The sequence below is a fragment of the Dendronephthya gigantea genome, unplaced genomic scaffold (assembly GCF_004324835.1).
Source record: "Dendronephthya gigantea isolate DGI-Jeju-01 unplaced genomic scaffold, DenGig_1.0 000024F, whole genome shotgun sequence".
NCBI lineage: Eukaryota > Metazoa > Cnidaria > Anthozoa > Malacalcyonacea > Nephtheidae > Dendronephthya > Dendronephthya gigantea.
This window is the reverse complement of record NW_021163034.1, coordinates 2,170,805-2,196,212: the sequence shown is the minus strand read 5'-3', so window position 1 is coordinate 2,196,212 and position 25,408 is coordinate 2,170,805. Positions and strand designations below refer to the sequence as shown.

The window sequence follows — 25,408 nt, the reverse complement described above, 5'->3', positions numbered from 1 at the left end:
TCTTTCGTCTAAACTCAAATCGCTCGGTAAGATGTCTTGGTTATTTCATCGATGGTTAGTTTTATGTGGTGTGTCATTGCTGGTGATAAAAGGTGAGAATTGCCTATTATAGATATACCTGTCTAGCGTTGCTTTGATTCGATGTGAAACATATAAATACAAGACTGCATGTTTAGTTGTTAAAACATCAGGGTGAACCATGCACAGCTTGCTTGTTTAAATATTTGAAATTTGACTGAGTGGTTTTCAAGAACTGACTTGGGATGATAAGTTTATTTTTATACAAAGCTATACAAGTCAAATATTAGTTTGTAAACCTTGAAATGAATTACGTCAGCTTATTTATTAAGTCATTTATTATAGTGGGGCATTTCAATAAAGTCACACAATAGAGCGATTTATACGTGGCAAAATAAGTCTCGACTTATTTTTCCTCGTGTAAATGGCACTAATGATTCTGGGATGTTAGAATATCAAGACAAACAGAGGCATGCATGTGTCCTTAAAAACCACTCGACTTAAGGGCTGTTTACATGAGCCCGGTTACCCGAGATTCAACGAAGCGTGAGAGGGCTTTGAGGTATTGAAATAAGTCTTTACCACACCAAACAAGCACATGCTATCATTGTGGTGATTATACGACTGCTAGGATCTGCTCATTTCAATATCTCAAAATCATCTCACGCTTCGTTGAATCTCGGGTAACCGGGCTCATGTAAACAGCCCTTATTGAACGAGTTTAATTAATACAGTCGGTGTCGGGACTCCGTGATGTCGTTCAACGCTACAATTGATCGATGAAATACTGTAGGATTAATCATGGATGAAATACAATATGAAATATTCAGTTTCTCTCGGTTGCGCTCGAATGAATGTGACGACTTTACATAATATTGAGTCGTCCAACGATTTAATTTTTACGTAGCAAGAAATAGGAGATACTTTACTTAGCGAATATTATTTTCCACCTGAGTATCACTATAGCTTGATATAACCAAATAATCATCAAATCATGTGTTAGGATCGAAAACGAGCCACTGTACACGCATGAAATTCATGTATTTGATGGAAAAGCCGTGGGTTGAAGATGATCAATCACATACCGGTATATAACCTGGTATATGTTTATCAGTATTCATGCCCCAAAGGGCAGCAGCTGCCACTGACCTTAGATGTTCCTGCATGTAGAACGAGCGAGGACTTCTGCCACCCGCTATATATAGCAATAGCATAGTTATATATTCTTGTTATAAGATGTAGTTATTATGCGGGCATTAAAACGTAGTGATCTATTGATAAAAATATGTTCTCCTGCATATGTGCCTATATGGGAATATAAGCTTCCTCTCCCACACGAAAAATGAAATTAAGACCCGCCGCCCTGAGCTGTTAAGGTGACCATGACTCATTTTATGTTCGCAGGTTGCCGCTGTTTTTTTCTCAGACACACTAGTTCTGGAAAGTGTATTGCAGCTGCAAAGGTCTCTTATAACAGTAATACTTATGGACATCGATATTGGGCTGTGCTGTCTGATTGCTTGAATGTTAATGCGCAACTACAATATTGGCCAAATTCAGAAGCGGTGCATAGCATGGCGAGAAAGGGGTCGCTTGTGTTTCTCGATGGTAGTAAATACAAACAACGCTTGGTCATTTTTGACGCCACAAAGAAGCCAAATTTTGAACGTGATGCTCAACATAGCATGAAACAAAGAGATGCTGGACCTTTATTTTTTTACAATAGCAAGACTGACTCGTGTGCTCAACCTGATGCCAATCAGAAATATATCATGCGGAAAAATGATGGATGCGACGACACAGAAGAACAACAAAAGTTCACATTCGGTAAGATTCCACATCTCGATAACGAAATGGTTTCAACCAAGATGACGTCTTTTCATATCCTAAAATAGACAAATGCTGGATTTATATACGGACGATATTCTCACAAATTAATCTGTTCATTTCATAGGATACATGAAATTTTTTTTCCAAAAATGCAAAAAATTAAATTGTGCCGCCACATGTCCATGTCCCATCACGGCCCATGAGGCCTTGCAGAGAAGGGTCTGGGGCAAACTAACCGCCTTGTCCCACTCCATGAAGCAGGGGTCGTCATGGTTGAGTATCTTCATTCTATGTTAGGTTCAGTGACGCCGTTTGGTGACAAAATGAAAGATGTTCATTGTTCTCCAATACAACGTATGGTGATCCACAAAGCTCATTATGGTGATTTCAATAATAGCGGAATATTTAATGCCAATACAGCTATTGATGCGCAGTGTAGTGGACAAGCAAGTTGTGAGGTAAAATCTCTTTGTGGTGGAAAAAGATCTTGCGAACTAACCGTTGACAATAATTTACTGTCATCACATTATTGTTCTGACACAACGAAAGAACTTTTTATCGAGTACACTTGTGTGGATAACTACTATATTAACCCCATAATAACAGGTAATAATGCACCTGATATTTGTAAGTAATAAAACATGCACTTCGAGTTTATTACAAAAACTTTAATCTCGTTGTCTTAACTAGTACTTATATAAAGAATGCTGCATGAGTATAAACTTTTCCAGGTATAATTTTATGCACCACACGGGCAACATCGTGGTCAATATAGTTTGTCAATCAATACACGTAATTTTCTGTAATTTTCCAACAAGTCCCATGTGGAGCTCCTGGGCTAATTGAGGTTTAATCGTAAAAGGTATTCGTTTTGAACAGAGCGTCATTATACCTCATCTCCATACCATTCCTATCTCCACCCGTAATTATATACTTTTATGCTCACATACACTCACACAATCTATGACTACCTTGCATGTTTAAAGTATGCCATGATAAAATAAACCTTGTTGCGTAAATCTTTCCTGGGAATGTGGTTGCAATACGAGCATTGCTCATTTGGCATTTGATAATGACAGTGCCTCTTTTTCAGCTATAGTTTTCTTGTACTGATAGGTCCAAACGGGACTCAATAAATTGATGGTCTCGACAACAAATTGCATTGCAGTACATTCCAGATGTCATTTGTCATGTTTTCGTTCTAGTGACAAACATAAGACTATCAAAGTCACCCAACGAAGGTTTCATTGAAGTGAAGAATGACACAACGTGGAGAAAGGTTATTGAGGAGAATTGGGATAAAAATCGTCAAAAAATTCTGTGTGAACACCTGGGATTTAGCGAAACGAGCGCTAATACTATTAGAAACATGGAGATAGCTGCAAATGAAGAAATTGCATCTGGAGATTTGGTTTGTAATAATAACACAGGATCAAGTGGAACATCCTGTTGTGTCGATCTTGTTCCCTCTACAACGTTTTTAAATGTTAATATATCATATGCTGAGTGTGAGTATATACTTAAAGCTCTTCCACTCATCGCAAAATCAAACTCGCAAACTCGCTGCGAGTGTTTGAATCAAAATAATTAAATTGTCAAGCATTGTGATTGTCAAGCACGAAATTACACGCAGCTGGCTTGCGGGGTTTTTTTTGCGACGAGTGAGTGTAAGCCTTTAGAACTTTGGGTTTGTAGAGGTTGCGGGTATTTTCTTTAACACTCAGGTAGTAGTTTGGTTAAAATAATTTGTCTTAATGTCTTACGTTATTTCCCCTCTAGATAAGATATGCGATAAACCAGCGTTACTCCAAGACGAAAGTACTTTTGCTGACTCTGTGTTTTCTGGTAGTGGCTCTTCTGGTTATAGCAATGCAAGATTCACCAAAGATGGTTGGTGTACCCAGACACCACAAACACATTATCTTTTGATTGATCTTTTGAAAGACTATCACATCACACGAGTCGTGACAATGGGTAACAAAGATCAGACAAAGTGGAGTAATCAATACACAATGACATACAGTCATGATGACAGTTTTAGCAATAGCAGACAGGTATTTACAATTATTGGTATATCCATGATTATTTGTCGCTTTATAATTATTGTATGTTGTCATATGTATCTATAATCCTAATAATAATCCTAAATTCCCGGATTAAGAAGGTCACACTAATCCCTGTCTTAAGAACCTTAAGAGTGTTGTCGATCAATTGACCATTCCTATCTCAATCCATAATCCTGAAAACCTCAACAACATTAAGACAGACACTTTAATCCAGTTTAGTTAGTACTGAGGAAATTATTTTGTTCAACTATACTCATATTATGATAATCATAATCATATTCACACGATATTCGTGTATTATACATTTTTTATATTTTGTATTCTCAGGTGATCATCGGAAACCAAAACGGCTATCAAGCTTCGAGAACGGCTCTCAATATTTACAACGTGAGACATATCAAAATACAATCAACTGGAACAAATGATTTTTGTCTGAGAATAGAACTCTGTGGAGAAGGTAAACAAAAACATACGGGAAAGAGTGAATATACTGGTTGCTTACTAACCTTTGCATTGTTTCATTTTAGTCCAAATGCCTGCTCCTGTACAGGATATTAAAGTTACACCTTCGAATACCTCGGCAGATGTCACATGGAAGATACCAGAACCTAAAGACTCGAGTTACATAACGAACTACAATATTTTCATCAACGGAAAACTTCAACACAGAATATCCAGAGAGAAATATGACAATAAATTTACTATTCGTGGACTTAAACCATACACTGACTATAAAGTTGAGATTGAGACAGAAGATGGTTCAGGAGAGAAAGGCGGTAAAATTTCTGAAGATTTCAAAACCAAAGAAGGAGGTAAAATATACAAAGGATGAGGATTTGAAATGACATCAAACTCCTTAATTGGGTTATACTGAATATCGATATTTTGATCCACTTCCAGGACTTTATCCGTATCAATAATTTCTATTTCTCCTCAATCCAGTTCCTAGTGGTCCTCCAATGAATGTGACCTATACATTCCGAAGTAATTATTCACTAGAATTATCCTGGATGCCTCCAGAAAGTGATATACGTAATGGAATACTGACAGGCTATCAAGTTTGTTATTCTTCCCAAACCATGTCAACTAGTCCGAAATGTACTCAAACGAATACGACATTGTCTTATACTGTCGATAATCTTAAACCATCGACAAAGTATATTGTGACTGTGGCGGCTGGTACAAGTGTTGGTTTTGGCAACAAAAGTGAGAAAATCATTGAAACGACAAATGAAGGTATCAGCTTGATTACAAAGTCGTGATTTTATTTTATATTCGTGCTTGTTTGAAGCTCCTAGAAACCTTTGATTACCTATTTAAATGTTAAATTGTAGTGAACTTTCTGAAACATATCAGACTAACTCCATGTCGTTTACGATAACTAAATTATTTTTTAGATCTCATTATCAAGGCTTTCTTATTTATTGACTACCTTATGATTTGCATACATGCATTGCATGCAAATTCGAGTAATTTAAAATACAGTTGCTCACCTAAATGAATTGGTATTTATTATACTTACATAGAGCCTGTCAATCTAATCGCCTCCTCGTTTTACACTTTGACTGTAAACATACCAAAACCACCGGAATATATCAAGTAAGTTTTTGTTCGACCACTGATTTACTCCATTAGCCAATCGATCCTGCATGCTTATTGAATTCAATAAACCCTTCTCCTTTTTGAAAACATTAAAATAAAATTTTCTGTACTTTGATTCATTGTATGTATTCAGAGAGGTAACCAGAATTTCCGGGAAGGGGGGAGGCAGCATAAACGTAGGTGGGGTAATGGTATCAGTGTGACTCGAGACAAGATTCATGCTATACATTCTGGGCAAAATTTTCTGACATTAACGATGAACGGCATTTCGATGCGCAAAATCGCACACAGATTATTGCATTTTTGACGGAATAGATAGGATGCACTTCATTTTCTCAGCAGCGATCCATATATTCAGGGCCTTACGTCTCTGTTTGTATTCAATTTATTCTATTTAATAGACTGCCTTGTAGCTGGATTATACTAATATAGCTACTATATTTTATTTTTTTTGAGAAAAGTATGTATAACTGATCTTAAAGAAGATGTCATATAGCAACCTGACTTTCTCCATCATATCATTAAATTTTTTATGCTTTAGAGAAGTTATGGTCATCGTGCAAAGTTCTGCGAATGATCAAGTTTCAAGCAAAGACATTAAAACAAGTGATCTCAAAAATTTCCAGTCAAACACACGGGATCCCTACATCACTGCTTATTTGAAAGCTGATGTTTTACCCTTGATGTTCGTAATAGGAGATGGCAAAAGTTACAGATCTGAAGAAGAAAATTACCACAACCAACCTTTAACGGCAAATTCAAATTATGTCGTGTTCTTAAGGTTTTTTGAAAGTCTAGTATGTAGCTAAAAAAATATTCATATCAAAAACTTCAAACTGTTCAGTTAAAGAGCGTTGTTCATCCATGCATTAGTATCCAGAAAGTGTGATACAACGCATATATACTTTTTAGGAATCATACTACTCGACAGAATGGAGTGATAGTATTCACACAATGGGGAGACCTTCAAGTAACTGATTACCTGAGTCCTGAAATTCAAACCTTTTCATTATTTTTTGAATGATCTTATCTGTGTTCTTCGTTTCTTGATAATTTTTTGTTTACAAACTGATAAACATCTTAAATCTTTTAGATAGAAGTGGAAACCTGTCAGTTCACGAGTGTACGGAAGACAAAACCCGACTTGATCTCCTTATACCACTGAGTATTCTAGCATTGTGCCTTCTTCTCTCGTTTGGCGTAATAATACATCTATGTCGTCGTCAAAACAGCTATTCTAGCTCTGAAGGAGTTGGCCAAGCAATGGAGCTGGGTAAATAAACCATATTTTACTTTACGTGCATTTTAGAATTTATGAACGAGAAGAATTGTTGTCATTTTTCCAGCTACAAATCGAATTTCTTTCGTCTTCGCTTACCTTCTTGATATCATTTCTTTTCGTTCAAAATCATCCACAATCCTATTGCATGTACAGTTTAAATGTCTGTCTTTTAATCTGTTAGTTTCCATTTAATATTTTTATCTGTTAGATTCCATTCAAAAACCTACCAATCGGCAGACTGAAAATGCGAACGACCGTGTCCCTGTGTACGAGATTCCAGACGAAATTGAGCGAAATGAGGCTCCACACGAGACAGACAAAGGACTGGAATCATCGGATTACATGCCGTTGAATGACAACAGAGAGCCAGCAAACGTTTATCAGTCACTGCAACTGCCCGGGACCAATAATGGTCAAAGTCATCCCAAGGGGAGTGGTGAATCAATGGAATACGAAAATGTTGCCTTCAATTGAGATTTTAATTCTTACTAATATATTTACTAAAAATGCATGTATTGCTGAACACCCTGCACATATATAACACTTAAAATTCGAGTCATCAGACCATTTGCTGATTTTTTTTATTCAAGGACGTGCGAAATTAAATAATCCGCATTAACAATACACGTAAGTCATTCCTTCTTCACTTTTATTAAATATGTAAAATTTCGTCCATCAGTTTAGGGCGTGAATACCACAGGAGCTTTTTCTCCGCGAAATGCGAAATATTTCGCCTGTTTCTTTTGAATTTCGACTACTTGAATAAATTAATTCAGGCCGGCGAAATGTTTCGCATTTCGCTTGAAAAGTTTGACACGTAGAAAAAAAATGTTCACGCTGTGAGCTACACAATTAAAAGTTTTATTGTACTATTGTGCTTATTAATAACGATATGAATTTTAATTGTTTTTTTTTATACATCTGATAACCCCTGCATGTAAACCTGTAAGACGACCCGCTCGCCTTAATATAAGGTACAGAGGCATATGGAGGGAAAATGTTCTTCTGAAATCGGTAATGATAATGAAATCGAATGAGGATCGAATATCTTCATATTGACGAACGTATCCACGGTAAAGTTTTCCTTTTGTGAAGGACTTATGTACTGTACGCTATATTCTATCGCTTGCAGATAATTATGCATGGCTTTGTTGACAAAAATAGGGCAACGTGTGGAGAACAAACTCGTCAAAAGGAAGTCTGTCCTCGCAAAATTAATCATTCATTGGATCTGACATAATATACATTTTAAAACTCTTTCCTGACTAATTTGAAGTTGCAAAAAATTGTTTTCAACTTTGAAGATCGACACGCCTCCATCTTTATTGTAAAGACTTGTTTTCATGTAAAATTTGTTGTAATTCACGTGCATGTCGTAATCCTTTGTAATCATAGTTGTAATTCGTTGTTATGCAAAATCCGACATTATGAAAACCGAATTACAACAAACTACAACTGAATTATGACATGTGAATTTCGACGAATTATGAAAACCAGCCTAGCTTTACGGCGACCCGCGTGGCCAGGCGTGTGTTCTCTGATATCCGTTTGAGAACTATATGACGAGTTGTATTTTCCGCAATGCTCACGTCTCAGTCTTTTAATTGTAATCCGTTTTAATTTCCCAAATCCGTCCGTTTATTTAAATTTCAAAATATCCTTTACGCGAACCTACTTTTTTTCACATTCTAAAAGGTTAGGCTTTTAACCATCGAATGACATGTTTTTAATACCAAATGGTGAAAAAATGAGCAAATAGGAGGCTGATAAGTGATAATCAAAATCGCATATTTTCACCTCTGAGAGTTGGGACTAAAACCATGGAAAATTAACTCTCTTTGGGACTCAATTGAAGAATTTTGCTTTTGAATAAACTACCCGCATATGCATGCATATTAAGTAGGAATAAATCACATCAGGAGAACATTCCAAGCTATGCGGAATAAAGCGAGTGCAAGCTGTGACATGTTCGTGATTAATTGTTTTTTTTTCTTTTGTTATGCACTTTTTTAATTAGGCTCAAAGGTGAAATATCAGCCTCGTATGTGCTCACTTTTTCCCCATTTGGTATTAAAAACATGTCATCCGATAGTTAAAAGCCTGATCTTTCCGAATGTGAAAAAAGATCGTTCATAGACTGAATAGTTCACCTACAATAGCGTGTTGAAGTTGGATTACCTTTTTTTTGATACACCCTGTATAAGATACATAAAGTTTTATGGGTATGAAAAACGCGTAAGTGGAAAGCAGCCCTTATGAGTTTATCAAACGCTTTCCGTTTGTTTGATGTCGGATAATCAGGATCATGTCAATAGAACAATAGAGAAAGACATTGTCGTTGCATTTTTGTTTTTTGAATGATTTCAAAGAATAGTTAAGATTCCGTAACAAAACAAGCTAAGAATGGCATTGTTTATATTGTCATGTTAATAAATTAAAATTTAAGTTTTGAATAAAATTTGATTAACACACATTTAAGATGTCATTCCCGTGGGAAAATCATGAAATGCGGAAGTGTAGAGCAAGAAACTTTCGTCTAAGCTTTTACTCTCTTTGTAAAAGACAAGATGTCTTGGTTATTTCATCGATGGTTAGTTTTATGTGGTGTGTCACTGTTGGTGATTAAAGGTGAGAAGCCAAACCGTAGTAAAATATCTATAGAATTGATTCGAAATATCTAGTATGTGATCGACAATGATAACTATTTATATTTATAAGTATATTTATATATAGTGTGTACTGTAATACATACAGACTATAAATACAGTAATAGAATACGGTAGAATATAAATACAGTAATTTTCTACTGCGGAGAATTATAAAACTTCTGCCGTGCACTCTTTTTAGTACAACATAAATAATTTCCTGCCATGCACATTCGTCTAAATATCCCCGTACCGACTTTATGAACGCGTTGGTCTGACTTAGTCGTCTATACATATACTTCGTCTAAATAGTTCACATGCATGCATCAATGCAAACCACAGCTCGTTTGATTAAATATTTGAAATTTGACTAAATTGTCATCTAGAACTGACGTCTATTTGAGACGATGATGTCGGTTTGAACAAAATAATATCGATATTAAATGCATGTATCGTATAGGTATAGTTTGAGGTTGATAGAGTTACGTGATAAAGTATTACCTCTTAAGCCGGTTTTCCACCAGCGATATTTTTCGCGCGAATCGACATTTTACTTTTGTTCCAGAGCTCTCAACTGCAACCATGTGGAACATATTGCTCAAATACAAAGGAATAAAGTCGCTTCGCGCGAAAAATATCGCTAGTGGATACAGACGAGCAAGTTTTCTATTGCAAATTTTTATATGACAAGTTTTAATTTGCAATTGCACATGTTTTTGTACAACAATTTTTCTTTAAAAATTTTTTTTTGACAAGTTTTATTTTCTCGTTTGAGCGTGCCAACAAGTTTACTTTGACAATTTAGTTTGAACTGAGCCAGCGATGTAATCGTACAGCGGACAACGTGAGCGCGCCATTGCAAAATACTATACTCCGCAGGCCAACCGCATACAAGTGGTCACATTATGTGACAAGTTTTCTTTGTTGACTCGTACAGACGAGGGCGACATACAGGGTGATTAAGAACTGACAACATTGTCTGCACTTTGCATAAAATAGTTTTCAATACCGGCTCAAAACCAGTTATGCTTTTAGCCTCTACTCTCTAGGATTTGAAGATATATTTCCACTTTCCTTTTCACGACTACACAAGGTGAGTTGGAAATATCGATCACTTGTAAGAGAAAGAAGATGAAATGTGAAACAACGAACTCGATGGCTTTGGCTACTTCTGTAAATACCCATGGCTAGAAATCCCAGTATTGTGCAGTAACCCGATACCGGCTAGAATAGTTATTAAAATTAAAGTATTTTTTCATTCAGACATAAGCGGAAGTATATGACTCGTATTGAGCAATGCGTGTCAGTTAGAGAGACGCTTGTCAAAATGTCGTTGTTATTTCATCGATGGCACCTTTTCTTAGGTTTTTAGGAGGAGCTGCAGTCCACAGTATAACGTGAATGAACTGTTGAGATGCTCGCATGACAAAAATCTTTGTCCAGAGGTCGGCGCACTCTAGAGCTATGTGCTTAGCAAAAAGTCATTCGTGGCCATTGACGTAAGTCTTGCTCTCACGTGCTGGCGTGTGGTCATTCGTACCAAAAGTCGCCGGAAAAGTCGTCCACACACGAGATCAACTGGCTTACGCTAATGACCACGAATGACTTTTTGCTAAGCACGTAGGCTGACATAGCTGATAGCTCTATTGTGCGCCGGCCTTAAATCCCATGCTTGCAAAAAAGTCCAGAAATCAACAGACCGCTTTTGCTTCTTTGGTCATGTGAATGTTTGGAATCCTGACGCCTGCAATGCTTTGATCAATCTTCAGCATAGACGTTGTCAGTAGCGCCTAAAATCATGGAATGCATGGCATATAAATAAACGGAGGAATTTGGAACCTTCCTTATCTAAATCGTACAACGTCAATGTTTAGAACAGACAACTAGACCTAACCAATAAAACCTAACATAACCAAAGATATATATGCTTTTTCATCGTTTCATTGTGAAGAAAATCTGTTGTCAATATATATCAGACATATTATGCCAATGTATACGCCATCCGTTAGCGGGCGGGTAAAAACCCCTGGTAAAAATCCCTGGTAAAAACCCCTGGTAAAAACCCCGTAGAGATGAGAACATGTACCATTACTGGCGTTCAACTACTGCGCTGTCTAATTCAGGATTACTTCATGTCTTTCATATTCCAGGGCACATATATACAGTATTAAGTTAATCCATTTCTAGGCATTGTTTTTCGCTTCTAGATCACCTCGAGTGTATTTCATGCACTTCAATACTTTGCAAATTTTCTTGTATTTATTGCTTCTGAAAGAGGATGAAAATTACTCCGGTACATTCAACTACTGCACTGTTTATTTCACGATTCATTTTTTGTTGCAGATTCCTGCGAATTTTTTCTCAGGCAGACTGAAACCTCAGAGTGTATTGCACCTGAAGATAGTTATCTTGGGTTTATTAAATATGCGAAACGTTATTGGGTTAGAATGGTTGACAACTGCTTGAAGAGTAGTGCACAGTTCCGTTATATTAACAAGACAGAATTGATACACAATATCGACAAGAGAGGTTCGCTTATATGTATACCAGGGGATAGAACATATGGTGACAAACTGCTCGTTTATGATGGGGTTAGCGCTGGCGGAAAAACATTTGAAAATGATAAAAGTCACAATATTAAACAAAATGCGTCAGGATCTCTGTTTTTTTACGAAAGAAAATATTGTGTTCAGTCTAATGGTACGGGCGCTAGAGTGATAGCAGTAACGGAAGCTGATTGCAGCAACGCAAGAAATTTCACATTTGGTAAGTTAAATATTTAAAGGTTATTCTGCGAACTCGAGTCGTATATGAGCTGATAGTTTTATTATATACACAAACTTTGTCGCCCTTTCGGTGCATTTTGGTGTGCTATTATCAACTAAAACTTGGATTTCTATTTCACTCAACTCCTAAAATCTTTCAGCCATTTTGTTTACTTTCTCTACTAGACAGATATGAGCTAATACCTGTCTAGTAGCCAACCAATAAAATTGCAGCACACCTCATATCTGGCGCTTGTGTATATAATAAAAAGTAATAACTACTTGCTACCAAACGCATATTTACGTATATCCGAATATATCAGTTGCAGCATTTGGAGTGTAGACGTGCATGTCGGCAAACTGCTTTTTTTTGCAAAAGAATATGACTGTAGACCCATGACGTATTTCAATGCATTTTAATGTTTTTATGCATTTTAAACTTATTCATTATTACCATTATTGACAGGATCAGTGACTCAGTTCGGTGACAAAATGAAAGATGTTCATTGTTCTTCAAAACAACGTATGGTGATCCACAAAGCTAACTATGGTGATTTCAATAATGGCGGGAGCTTTAATACCAATGCAACTGTTGATATCAAATGTAGTCAACGAGCAAGTTGTGAGGTGAAACGTCTTTGTGGTGGTAACAGATCTTGTGAACTGATCGTTGACAATAATTTACTGTCATCACAACAATGTCCTGACAAAACAAAAGAACTTTTTATCGAGTACACTTGTGTGGATAATTATATGAATCCCATAACAACGGGTTAGTAATGCATTGTAGAGGGGAAGACATTTAAATGTAAAATTGAGCGCCTGTATGATTGTATATATATATATGCCACAATGCTTTGAATTTGTTACTTTGGAAGATGATGGATATTCTGCAAAATCAAACGTATAAATGTTTTGTGTTTTACGCCAAACGATAGTCTTTTACTGTACAAGGCTTTTCAAAAGATCAATAATATTCGAAATTATATGTACACAGTACTACATTACTAAAGAATTTTTGTGGTTTTAGCTCCCAACATAAGATTATCAAAGTCAGCGAGCGAAGGTTTCATTGAAATAAGAAATGTTTCCACTTGGAGAAAAGTTAAAGAGGAAATCTGGGATATCATTCGTGAAAATTCGCTGTGTCAGCACTTAGGATTTAATGGGACACTGGGGAATGTTGCTAAAACAAGGGGAATTAAGAGAGGTCAGGAAATTGCAAGTGGTAACCTTTGTTATGATGCATTTCGGCAGGATAAATGTTGTGTACATCTTTATCCCTCTACAACAACGTCAACCGTTGATGCGCCATATGTAACATGTGAGTAGGATTTTAGTGAAACTATTTTAGTTAATTTGCCGATCACTTTTTAAAACTCTGTTCCTTGTTTTAGGCAAGATATGCATGGATCCATTATTACAGAACAAAACTAAGTTTCCAGACGCGATATTTTCTGGAAGTGGCTCTGCTGACAATACCAAGTACAAAGAAGCGAGGTTTTCTAGCGATGGTTGGTGTCCAACAGAGTCTGGAGACAAATATCTTAAGATTGACCTTCAAAATGAATATCACATAACACGAGTTATGGTTATGGGTGATAAAAATCAAACAAAGTGGAGTGGATCATATTCATTGAAATACAGTCATGATGAAAGTTTGGTTGATGGCAGTAGTGAAGTACAGGTAGGTACGGGAATATCTCAATATACGAATGTATAGGAATGGGAAATATATAGATTAATGCCAATATCACAATAAGTGAAGTTGTCAAGAATAATACCAACCGCAGCAGCAATGCCATGCATATTTTTGCACTGACTTGGAACAGATGAGGAAATGTATTGGGGTAGAGAATAAAATTTATAAAATATACTATTTGTTAATGACAAAGCAACTGCAACAAGATCAGAAAGCAATCGTGGAACGTAATCTCAACTGAAGTAATTCATTTTTTTCTAAATTTCTTTTAGATAAATGGTAATCAAAACGGTTATCAAGCATCGGCCACAGACGTAGATATTCATAATGCCAGATACATAAAGTTAGAGTCAAATGAAAGCGCCGACTTTTGCCTTAGAATAAAAGTGTGCGGAGAAAGTGAGTTAGCAGAATCTTTAATCGCCGGAAACCTATTAATACAGAAATTACATCGGACAGCTTGATGTTCGGCAAAACATGTGTCACAAAACCAGTTGTTCTTTAATATAATAGATTTTGGAATATACAGTATCTTCAGTTTAAATTCCCTCATTTCAAGCAGGCTCACTTATTAAAGTTTAATTTAAACATGCGATGTATTTACTTTTCTTTCATTCCAGTCCAAAAGCCTGCTCCCGTACAAAGGATTGTCGCTGAACCATCGTTCTATTCTGTCAATCTGTCGTGGACAATACCAGTGGCTAAAAAGTCTTCTTATATTACACATTTCATCATTTACTTGAACGGTACAAAGAGAGAAAGAATATCTCGTGTACAACATGGAAATAATTTCATTCTTCGAGGTCTGAAACCTAACACTTATTATCAAGTTGGCATAATGTCACAGGATGGATATTCAAAAAAGGCCATTGCGGTCTACAAAAGTTATAAAACTAAAAGAGCAGGTAAGAATAAAGATGCCAAGTCTGAACCTGGTTGGGCTTATAATTATTGAGTGAGCCACTCTACCTGTTGCTTTTACTCCTACTTCTAAGCTTTAGTTTAAAGTCGGCTTTAGTACGTTTGTAGTAAATTCTGATTGTTGATTTAGCAACTGACCGCATGTCTTCATTTTGCCCTATTACGTCTTCTTGATTTGGTTTTGCACGCTAATAATAAAGGCTTAGTATACTGTCCTTTCTACTTCAACACTGCTATTTTGAAGGTTGTATTGCAGCAATATAACAATATTTTGCACAAGTGTATAAAGAACACCGTAATTACGGTAGTAATTTAACATAATATTTGCAACTAACTGCACTTCTAAAAATTATGTTCTAATTTTTTCTGTCGACACTAAAAGTGAGTTAAAATAAAATTTTGGAATATTCAATCGTGAATTATGATTAGGCATCCTTTCGATTTATTACTGCAGATTTAAGAGGTATTTTTGGCTTTTCTATCCACCCTTAAGAATAAAAATCTTAAGTTCTGTATTAAAGGGAATGTTAAAAACTCATTTTTGTTGTTCCGTTCTCCAGGTTTTTTTCTTAGACACACTCAGTCAGAAAAGTGTCTCGCAGCTGAAACTCCAACATTTCGAAATAATGAATATGGCACCCGTTATTGGATTGAAATGGTCACCAACTGCTTGAGTGATTTTGCGTTGTTCCGTTATCTGGATAACGAAGTGTTGCATAATATCGAGACAGAAGGGAACGTCGTGTCTGAATATGGTTTATACAGTAATCGCTTGTTTATATATGACGGTAAAAATAAGGTTGGAAGAAATTTTGCAAACAGCACGAAACATCGTATGAAACAAACAACAGGTGGATCTTTATATCTTTACAATGTGGATGATTGTGTTCAGCCTAGTGTGCAGTATGTTGACGTGAAAGGCACTTCATGCACCGGAGTAGCAGCACAAAAAATTACTTTCGGTAAGTAAAATTACTTTGCCATTGAACTTATAAATCGGGCCGTTTCTTCCTGTATAAGTGCAACACGCACTTTGTAAGCCCCATTTACACTACAGTCAATTTGTCGGCACGGCACGGCTAAAATGGGTACCTGTGCCCAATTTTACTAGTGCTCAGGGGCCGGTTGTATGAAAGCCGGATAGCGCTATCCACCGGATAGTGATTTTTTCAATCGCTTTAAAATCGCCCGTTGTTGGGTATAACTTTGATTAACACTTAGTATTCCTAAAGTGAGGGTCCTCTTTAACCAATGTTGACTACAAAGCTGAAATTTTATAGCTATTCAAGCATTTTTAGAAGGGTTGAAAAAATCACTATCCGGTGGATAGCGCTATCCGGCTTTCATACAACCGGCCCCAGGCTACCAAAACAAAGGCCGGGCACGGATGAAATGGGCACGGGTACCCATTTTAGCCGTGCCGTGCCAATAAATCGAGTCTATAGTGTAAACGGGGCTGTAGTCTGTAAGTTGTAACCAGAGGGGGCATCCTTTCAAACGCGCGACTGCTCGCCGTTATCTTGCTGTTTAGATTTAAAAATTTTTTGACGGGCTTCTAAAATAGCATCGTGTAAACTAGCACAGATTGCGGGGGGGGGGAAAGATTAAAGAGAGGGGACTAAAACCATGCAGTGTCTTTTTAGGGATTTCTTCGTTGCGTGGGGGGGGTTGACAAAAGGGGCCTTTTGTCCTGATTGAGAAGGAAAGGGGAAATTAAAAGAAAACAGATTGCGGGGGGAGATATAAAGAGAGGGGACTAAACCAGTGCCTTTTTAGGGATTTCTTCGTCGGGGGGGGGACTACTGGGACCTTTTGTCATGATTAAGAGGGAAAGGGGAAATAAAGAGAGAATATCTCATTCACTGAGGGGGGTGGGGCAAATATCCATCAATGGGAACGGAAGAGGGGCTAGGGGTTATAACTGGGGTACTAGTTATGAAGCCCTGGGCTAACTAATGGAGTATTCCTTTAACTAGTTTTATTCGTGCTCTTCATTTTTCCCATTCTCTTGATGTTCATGTTGAAAATTACGAAACACTATAGATAGGGAAAATAGCTAGTGTTAAACTGTATGTCATCTCTGTACAGGGAATATCCTGCTGGGCTGATCATGTCAGACGGAGCCTTTCATTTTTCATCGCCAGGCATATCGCATTACCCATAGCATTACTGGCTTGTTCGACATTAATTTATTGCGAAAAATCAGAGCACGTTCTATGGGCCGAGTGTCTCTTCTTTTTGTTTCCAATATGACATGAATGTGCATTTTTTATAAACGTCCCCATTGTTAGGTTCAGTGACTCAGTACGGCGACAAAATGAAAGATGTTCATTGTTCTCCAATACAACGTATGGTGATCCACAAAGCTCATTATGGAGATTTCATTGATGGTGCAACATTCAATGCCGGTGCAACGATTGATAAGAAATGTAGTCGACAAGCAAGTTGTGAAGTGAAATCCCTTTGTGGTGGAAACAGATCTTGTGAACTGACCATTGACAATAATTTACTGTCATCACCATATTGTCCTGATACCACAAAAGAACTGTATATCGAGTACACTTGTGTGGATAATTATATGAGTCCCATAACAACAGGTAAGTTATGATGCGTTATCGTTCAGTCTTTTTAGATTTTATATTACTATAAATAGCCCAATGATAGAAAAAATTTAATTTTGTGATGCCATGTACAAAAATCGCTCTTGTAGAAATCAACCTTAGGACTGTTTTTGACGTCGCTCAGGTTTCTTTCATTTGTTCGAAGTCGACTGATTCGGATCCACTTGATCCTGATCATTTAATCGAAAAATTTAGCCTCAAGGTGAACCGCGTTCCGCTAAAAATATTACTCGCACGAAATTCCTCGCAATTTCAGATGGAGGAATTTGGGATTTTTGATATATAAGCAAAATGATCGGATAATAACGCTAATTTGAAATGATATACATTGTTCTACAATTTTAGCTCCCAATATGAGATTATCAAAGTCACCGAACGAAGGTTTCATTGAAATAAATGATGGTTCCACTTGGAGAAAAGTGATAGAGGAAATCTGGGACATCAGTCTTGAAAAATCGCTGTGTCAGCACTTGGGATTTAAAGGGACCGTGGGGAGCATTGTTAAGACTGAGGTAATCGAGCCAGGTCGTGAAATTGCAAGTGGTGACTTATGTTATGACGTACCTCAAAACGAGAGATGTTGTGTCCACCTTAATCCCTCTACAACAACGACAACGGTTAAGGCGCCATATGTGAAATGTGAGTATATAAGATTTTATTGAAATAATTTTTTATATTTATTCAGCTTAAACACAAATCACAGGATAATCACGTGTCAGATCAAAAAACTGTTCTCGTTTTAGGCAAGATATGCGAGAATGCATTATTACAGAACCACACCAAGTTTCCAGACACGATATTATCTGGAAGTGGTTCTGCTGACAATACCAAGTACAAAGAAGCGAGGTTTTCTAGCGATGGTTGGTGTCCAACAGAGTCTGGACACAAATATCTTAAGATTGATCTTCAAAACGAATATCACATAACACGAGTTGTAGTTATGGGTGATAAGGCCCAAAAAAGTTGGGGTGAATCATATTCTTTGAAATACAGTCATAATGAAAGTTTGGTGGATGAGAATCGTGCAATAAAGGTAGTGATAATAGGCATTTTAAGGTTCACGTTTACGGCGAACCTTAAACGTGAAACTAAGATTCGTACTCGTCCTTAACAATTAGCTGTCTTGATGCTGGGGGATCTTGACCATGACAATTGAAGCATGAAATTTAAACTAAGCTTTGGAAATCCTGTATAGTGTTCATACTTTCTAAAGTGAATTAAAGTTTTCGGTTACTGGTTTGCCGTTAACGTCAAATCGTCAATCTTAAGATCTCAAACAGCGCCTGTACCAGAATATTTTCAGAGATGAAATTCGTGTTAAAATCTTTTGAACTCTATTGTATGCTACAAATATTCCACTTTCAGGTGATAGGAAATCAAAACAGTCATCAAGCATCGACTACAGACGTTGATATATACAATACGAGATATATAATGATAACACCAAATATAACAACACGCTTTTGTCTGAGAATAGATCTCTGCGGTGAAGGTAAGGTTTCACTACTGTTTTTATAAATCCTACCGAAAAAACAATAGATCAGAATCTTAATCTTGGATTTTTCTTTAAATTCAATGTATATAATTGCAGTGCTCTGTTTCTTTAGCCCAAACTCCAGCTAAAGTAACGAAGTTTATGATCAAACCATCTGATTATTCTGCCCATCTGTCTTGGAACATACCAGGTCCTAATGAATCTTCGTACATAACACATTATGGTATTTATTTAAACGGGACCGAAGTGCGAAAAATATCTCGTGCAATGTATGGTAGTCAGTATACGCTTCGAGGGCTTAAACCATACAAGAACTATACTGTTGGTATACAGACACAGGATGGTAATTCTCAGAATTCCTTGGTGGAATACAAAACCTTCACGACCAAAGAAGCTGGTAAGCATATAGCGGAAAAAAGTGTTGTTTTGAAATTATTGAGATATCTCGGCGTGGTTTTATAAAGAAAAAGTATAGAACGGCATGATTTCTCAACTAAACGCTTATATATTCCCCCCCCCCTTTTGGGATGTACAATCACCACAAATGTGTACATTGCGTAACATTGGAAAATTCATATTGAAAAACCAAACGCTGATTTCTCAACAGAAAACATCCAGCGTTCCATATTAAGTTCATATCCAATAGCCTGTTCAGTGGCGTAGCCAGCCTGACGATTTTGTCCCGCTATGTAAATTTCGAGTTATTATAATTATTCATGTCTTTAGAAATCTACTGTTTTCACAATCAGTGAACATGAAAATATTAGCATAGCGGGACAAATCGACAGGCTGGCTACGCTACTGGGCCTGTTCATATCCAAACACTGTTCCTTGTTTTAGGCAAGATATGCGAGAATGCATTATTACAGAACCACACCAAGTTTCCAGACGAGATATTTTCTGGAAGTGGTTCTAGTGACAATACTAAGTACAAAGAAGCGAGGTTTTCTAGCGATGGTTGGTGTCCAACCGAGTCTGGAGACAAATATCTTAAGATCGACCTTCAAAGCGAATATCACATAACACGAGTTGTAGTTATGGGTGATAAAGATCAAACAAAGTGGAGTGGATCATATTCATTGAAATACAGTCATGATGAAAGTTTGGTAGACGGTGGTAGTAGTTTACAGGTTAGTAGATACGTGAGTATCCTTGATGCGTGATCAATATTCTGCTGTAATCAACCTTAGTTTTAGGACTGCAATTATAATTTCTTTGCAAAAGTGCTGACTCGGGCGTGGGTAGGGGTTTGCTGCCTTAAGCGATATTCTTTACGTTTATCGTATGAAATGAGAAAATGTGTTTCTTCCTAAATCCTCTTTTAGATAACAGGAAACCTTTACGGCTTTCAAGCATCGACTACAGCCGTTGATATTTATAATGTGAGATATATCAAGATACACTCAACTGAAAACACAGACTTTTGTCTCAGAATAGAGCTCTGTGGAGAAGGTGCGGCTTTTTTACAAGTTACTTGTCATTTAAATTTGTCATTTCAAAATTTCATCAAATTGAATTAACTCCATCTTTCTCCCAGTGCAATATCCGGCTCCTGTTCAAAACGTTGTCGCTAAACCATCAAATTTCTCTGTTCATCTGTCATGGACAATACCATCGCCTGAGGCATCCACTTTTATCACACATTATATCATTTACTTAAACGGTACCGAGGTCAAAAGAATATCGCGCGCATATTATGCAAATCAATACATTCTTCGAGAGCTCACACCAAACACTAATTATGTTGTTGGCATAAAGACACAGGATGGTCAACTAAAGAATACTCAGACAATAGTTTACCACAAGTTCAAGACCAAAGAAGCTGGTATGCATAACATGGGAAGGCTTCTGATTTTTTTCTGAATAATTCAAATTCAAATAATTGTTTTTATTCTTTACTATCATAGTTCCAAGTGGAGCTCCACGCAGTGTTATGATTAAATCTCGTAGTAAAAACTCGCTCGAAATTTCTTGGAGAGCTCTTGATAAGATATTTTGGAATGGTGAATTGGTGGGATACCAGATTTGTTTTTCTATAAAGAAAAATGATGAAAGTCCGAAATGTTCGAACACAAAAGTTTTGTCCACCTTATCATACGTTATTTCAAATCTTATTCCTTCAACAAAATACTTTGTGACAGTCTCGGCTGGTACAAAAATTGGTTTTGGAAACAAAAGCTCAGAAATAAGTGAAATAACAAATGGAGGTATACAGAAAATAAAAAAGGACTTTTTAAAGAAGCGTACAGCATGGCAGAAGAACTGCCGAATATGCACTATTTGATCACGTGTAAAAATTGTTAATTTTTTACTCCAAAGTGAAATTAACATGTGTTATTTTATGATATAGAGCCTGTGAACCCTGTTTTGATGTCCCACTTTGATCTTGGTTTAACGATACCTAAGGCAGCGCCCTATATAAGGTGCGTGTATATTTCAGGCGTAACATTTTGTCGAAGCTAGTGTGTGAACATCAGTCATGTTTTCTCTATTCAGAGAAGTTTTGATTATTGTTCAAAGAGCCACGTCAAGTAGTCAAACACCAAGTGAAAACATAAAAACAAGTAAACTCGGACCATACCAATCAAACACTAAAGATTTTTATATCACTGCATATCTGAGAGCAGACGTTCTCCCTTTGTCGTTCGTGATCGGTGATGGCAAAAAATACAACTATGAAAACGTAACATACGTTAATCAACCTCTTCAACCAAACACAAGTTACAACGTGTTCCTGAGATTCTTTGAAAGCCAGGTAAATGAATGAATGTGATATAGCATGTATAAATAATAAATTTGTTTTCATTGGATCCTATAGAGTTAACTACATGTCTTTCGTCTAGAATTCCTACTACTCCACAGGATGGAGCAAAAGTATAAAGACGAAGCTAACCCCAGGTGAAAAATTATGAATTGTTAAAATAATTCATTGCAACTGTCAGTTTAAGTGTATAAATCTAGACGCTTTAAGGGGTCTTAATTTCGAGTGGAATTATACACACTTCAAATTGAAGCCAGGAACAGTTGATGGAAAAATGAGTCAACTATAGGTCCTATGTATGTTTACGTGTATAATCATATCAAATCAGATGTATCGGATACTTAGTCTAAATCAGCCCTAAAACTATTGGATTTTGTTCACTATTTGATTCACTAATCTGTTTCTCGTTCAAAAAAGGACCCAGTGGACCTCCACTGGATGTTTCTTTGAAATCTCGTGGTAAATACACATTGGAAGTATCGTGGGAGGCTCCTGAAGAAAGTTCAACAACTGGAGAATTAACTGGATATCAAGTTTGCTTTCATACCAACGAGACTCCTTTAGAATGCATTGTGCTGAAAAACACGAAGGTGCTTGCACTTACTCTGAAAAAGCTTCAGCCTTCTACGAAGTATTTTGTGACTGTCGCAGCGAGCACAAAAGCTGGTTACGGAGAGAAAAGCTCGGTAGTCAGTAAGATAACCAATGGAGGTAAGAAGGACTACAGTATATAGTTCACATGCATTATCATCAAGCAAGTTTTAGTGTAATTTAACTTAAATGCATATATATTTTGAATCTAATTTTGATGCTATCATTTTATTGTTTCTAGAGCCATTGAATCCTCTCTCAACTTCCTATTACACTCTCACGTTAAACATCCCCAAAGCAGCAAACTATATTCGGTAGGTATTTTATAAAACTTGCAAAATATATTCAGAATTGAACTTGCAAATCCTCAGAAGCAAGACTATGTACATGTACAGGCGTCGAGTCAACGTCAATTGAAAGCAAGTTACAATAAGTAAAGAAACTTTATATGATGCGTCTAGTATTTGAGTCTGCAGACCGAACCAGAAGGCTATATATCCTGCTGACACATACAGCAATTATCCGTTTGAGACTTATCGTTTGTACAACTCTATAGGATCCCTGTAATGAATAATACCTTAATTATGACCAAATATTTTCCATAAATTTAGGCAAGTGATGGTGATCGTTCAAAAAGCCACGGGCAGCTCACTGCAAAGCGAAAATATTGAAACAAGTAAACTCAAGGCATATCAGACGAACACCCAAGATCCTTATGTCACTGCTTATTTAAGTACTGATGATCTTCCTTTACCGTTTGTGATCGGCGATGGCAAAGAATATAATTTTAAAACAGGGAAATACTTGAACCAACCTTTGACAACCAATTCGAGTTATATCGTGTTTTTGAGATATTTTGAGAGTCAGGTAAATGAGTAAGAAAATAAATATTATATTAATGATTTGAAATAAGGTGTTTTAAAATTGAATCACTAAAAATGTGTACATGTATGTACATATTTGCCCAAGTAATAACAGGCAGATCTAGAATTTGTACTAAATAATTAATTTCCATGCAGAATTAATACTCCGGTGAATAATTTTAATACTTCTGTTAAGGATTCGTACTACTCGACGGAATGGAGCAGTAGTTTTAAAACTATAGCCAAAGCACCTGCAGGTGAATATCTTGTATTTATTAATTCTCAGTTATTCTTTTGTTTCATTGTTCTCTGCACCACAGATTAACGTGCGAGCCAGATAAAGATTCTTAAATTATTTTTGTAGTTTGTTTGAAAAGTAACATTTGTAAAAAATCCGTGGATTTTCTTATACCGCTGATTATTCTGGCTTTATGTTTTCTGGTTTCACTTGGTGTTATTGTGTACCAACGTCGTCTTCTTCAAAATAAAGATGTGAATCATGGATATGGAACCTCAAAGCAGACGAAGGAAATGAAAGAGTTTGGTAAGTTTTGTCATTTACTTGGTTACTTCAGCATATTGATTAAGTTCAGAGATTAATAAAGAAATATTTTTTGTTGATATGCAGGGGAATATATGTTAAGGAAAGCAGGGGCGGCGGAACAGGGAGGCTAAGGAGACTTTAGCCGCCCCCCCAGAAGTAAAAGTGGGGGTGCAAATGCTAATAAGATATCCTATATTGTTATACGGATCAAGTGAATGTAAATTGACTTTCTTTGATCTTTCATAGTTGTCTTTAACAACAGAATATTCGTGGTTGTATATTGTTATTATTTCGCACCGTTTTTTTTTGGGAAATTATTTTGAGAATTTGAGAGATGATTTTTCAAGATGTCACTACACGCGCTGTGCCGTTTCAGTTTGATTTTGCCCACGAAAAACTACGATTGAAGCGGCAAGTAAGACTCTGAAATGGCCATTTCCAAAGATCTACAGCATTGAAATTAAAAAAAAATTCGTTCGGCGCCAACCATGGTGGCGCCTCGTGAAATTAGCAGGAGGAAACTAAAGGAAAGTTTGGTAAAGAAAAATTTAAAAACATTATAGGCAATGGAAAAGTAATAGGGGGTTATAGATAGATTATAAACGTGTAAAACTTAAAAAAAACTTATTGTACAAATTATTGCTAAATTCTTATGTAACTTCATAGATTCTATTTCAAAAGATCCGAGAAAAAACAAAAGTGCAAAGTATGATCAAAGAACTCAAAATGATGAGACTGTTTACGAGACTCCAGATGATGTTATTGAAGAAATTGAGCGAAACGAGGGTGCACGTTCACTTGGAACAGAAAAAGAACAAGAATCTTTGAACTACATGTCGTTACAAGACAAAAAAGAACCAGCAAACGTTTATCAGGCATTGCAACCCCCCGTCACTAATGATAATCAACGTCATACTAAGAAGGGTGGTCAGTCAGTGGAATATCAAAATCCTGCTTTCAATGCAGATTTCAGTGGTGAATAGTTATTCGTGAAAAAAATTCTTCAAATATTATAATATAGACATAGTCATACATGCATTGGCATGCATTGTCTCTTAGCAGTACATACATATATAAACAAATTCTCCTAACATAATTTCAGTAATGTACACTATATTTGTCGGGTTTAATTTGACTATGTATACAAATACAAATATTCACTTTGTGACAAACAAATTAGAAGTTTCATTGTACTAGTGCGCTTAATAACCATATCAATTTTAATTGATTTTTTTATACATCTGATAACCCCTTCATGTAAACCTGTAAGACGACTCGCTCGCACTAATATAAGGTACAGCGGCATATCGAGGAAAAATATTCTTTTGGAATCGCTAATGATAATGAAATCGAATGAGGATCGAATATCTTCCTATTGACGAACGTATGCAAGGTAAAGTTTTCCAAGAAAGTTTTCCTTCCGGGAAGGACTTGTTTATATCGACATGTCGCTATATTCTTCTGCTTGCAGATAATTATGCATGGCTTTGTTGACAAAAATAGGACGACGTGAGTTCTTTCGATTTATTCACATAGCTTTTTCAAATATGATATATATAAGGATTTAAACTTTTACGTATAGGAGTTTATCAAACGCTTTCCGTTTGTTTGATGTCGGGTAACAAAGATCATGTCAATAGACCAATACAATAGGGAGAAAGACATTGTCGTTGCATTTTTGTTCTTTGAATGATTTCAAAGA

The 25,408-nt window shown here is 36.4% G+C and overlaps 3 protein-coding genes across 3 annotated transcripts; all 3 read left to right on the top strand.

The window, feature by feature from the left end:
* The first annotated feature begins 1,477 nt into the window (after window positions 1–1,477).
* Window positions 1,478–6,325, top strand: LOC114522809. The gene is made up of 9 exons (XM_028543557.1): window positions 1,478–1,845; window positions 2,146–2,454; window positions 3,054–3,356; window positions 3,628–3,902; window positions 4,242–4,371; window positions 4,442–4,726; window positions 4,857–5,150; window positions 5,441–5,513; window positions 6,058–6,325. The coding sequence occupies exons 1-9, from the start codon at window positions 1,593–1,595 to the stop codon at window positions 6,323–6,325; spliced, it is 2,190 nt and encodes a 729-aa protein (XP_028399358.1). The 5' UTR covers window positions 1,478–1,592.
* A 119-nt stretch (window positions 6,326–6,444) lies between these two features.
* LOC114522943 lies at window positions 6,445–7,327 on the top strand. The gene is made up of 3 exons (XM_028543730.1): window positions 6,445–6,486; window positions 6,610–6,789; window positions 7,007–7,327. Exons 1-3 carry the CDS (start codon window positions 6,471–6,473, stop codon window positions 7,270–7,272), a joined length of 462 nt encoding a protein of 153 aa, XP_028399531.1. The 5' UTR covers window positions 6,445–6,470; the 3' UTR covers window positions 7,273–7,327.
* A 1,998-nt stretch (window positions 7,328–9,325) lies between these two features.
* LOC114522942 lies at window positions 9,326–24,825 on the top strand. The gene is made up of 26 exons (XM_028543729.1): window positions 9,326–9,426; window positions 11,787–12,209; window positions 12,675–12,980; window positions 13,239–13,532; window positions 13,606–13,895; window positions 14,183–14,309; window positions 14,531–14,815; window positions 15,392–15,793; window positions 17,123–17,428; window positions 17,798–18,091; window positions 18,196–18,485; window positions 18,818–18,944; window positions 19,060–19,344; window positions 19,788–20,077; window positions 20,273–20,399; window positions 20,485–20,772; window positions 20,855–21,154; window positions 21,298–21,370; window positions 21,444–21,702; window positions 21,791–21,845; window positions 22,126–22,419; window positions 22,541–22,613; window positions 22,911–23,166; window positions 23,359–23,419; window positions 23,527–23,706; window positions 24,373–24,825. Exons 1-26 carry the CDS (start codon window positions 9,366–9,368, stop codon window positions 24,687–24,689), a joined length of 6,063 nt encoding a protein of 2,020 aa, XP_028399530.1. The 5' UTR covers window positions 9,326–9,365; the 3' UTR covers window positions 24,690–24,825.
* Window positions 24,826–25,408: the final 583 nt, after the last annotated feature.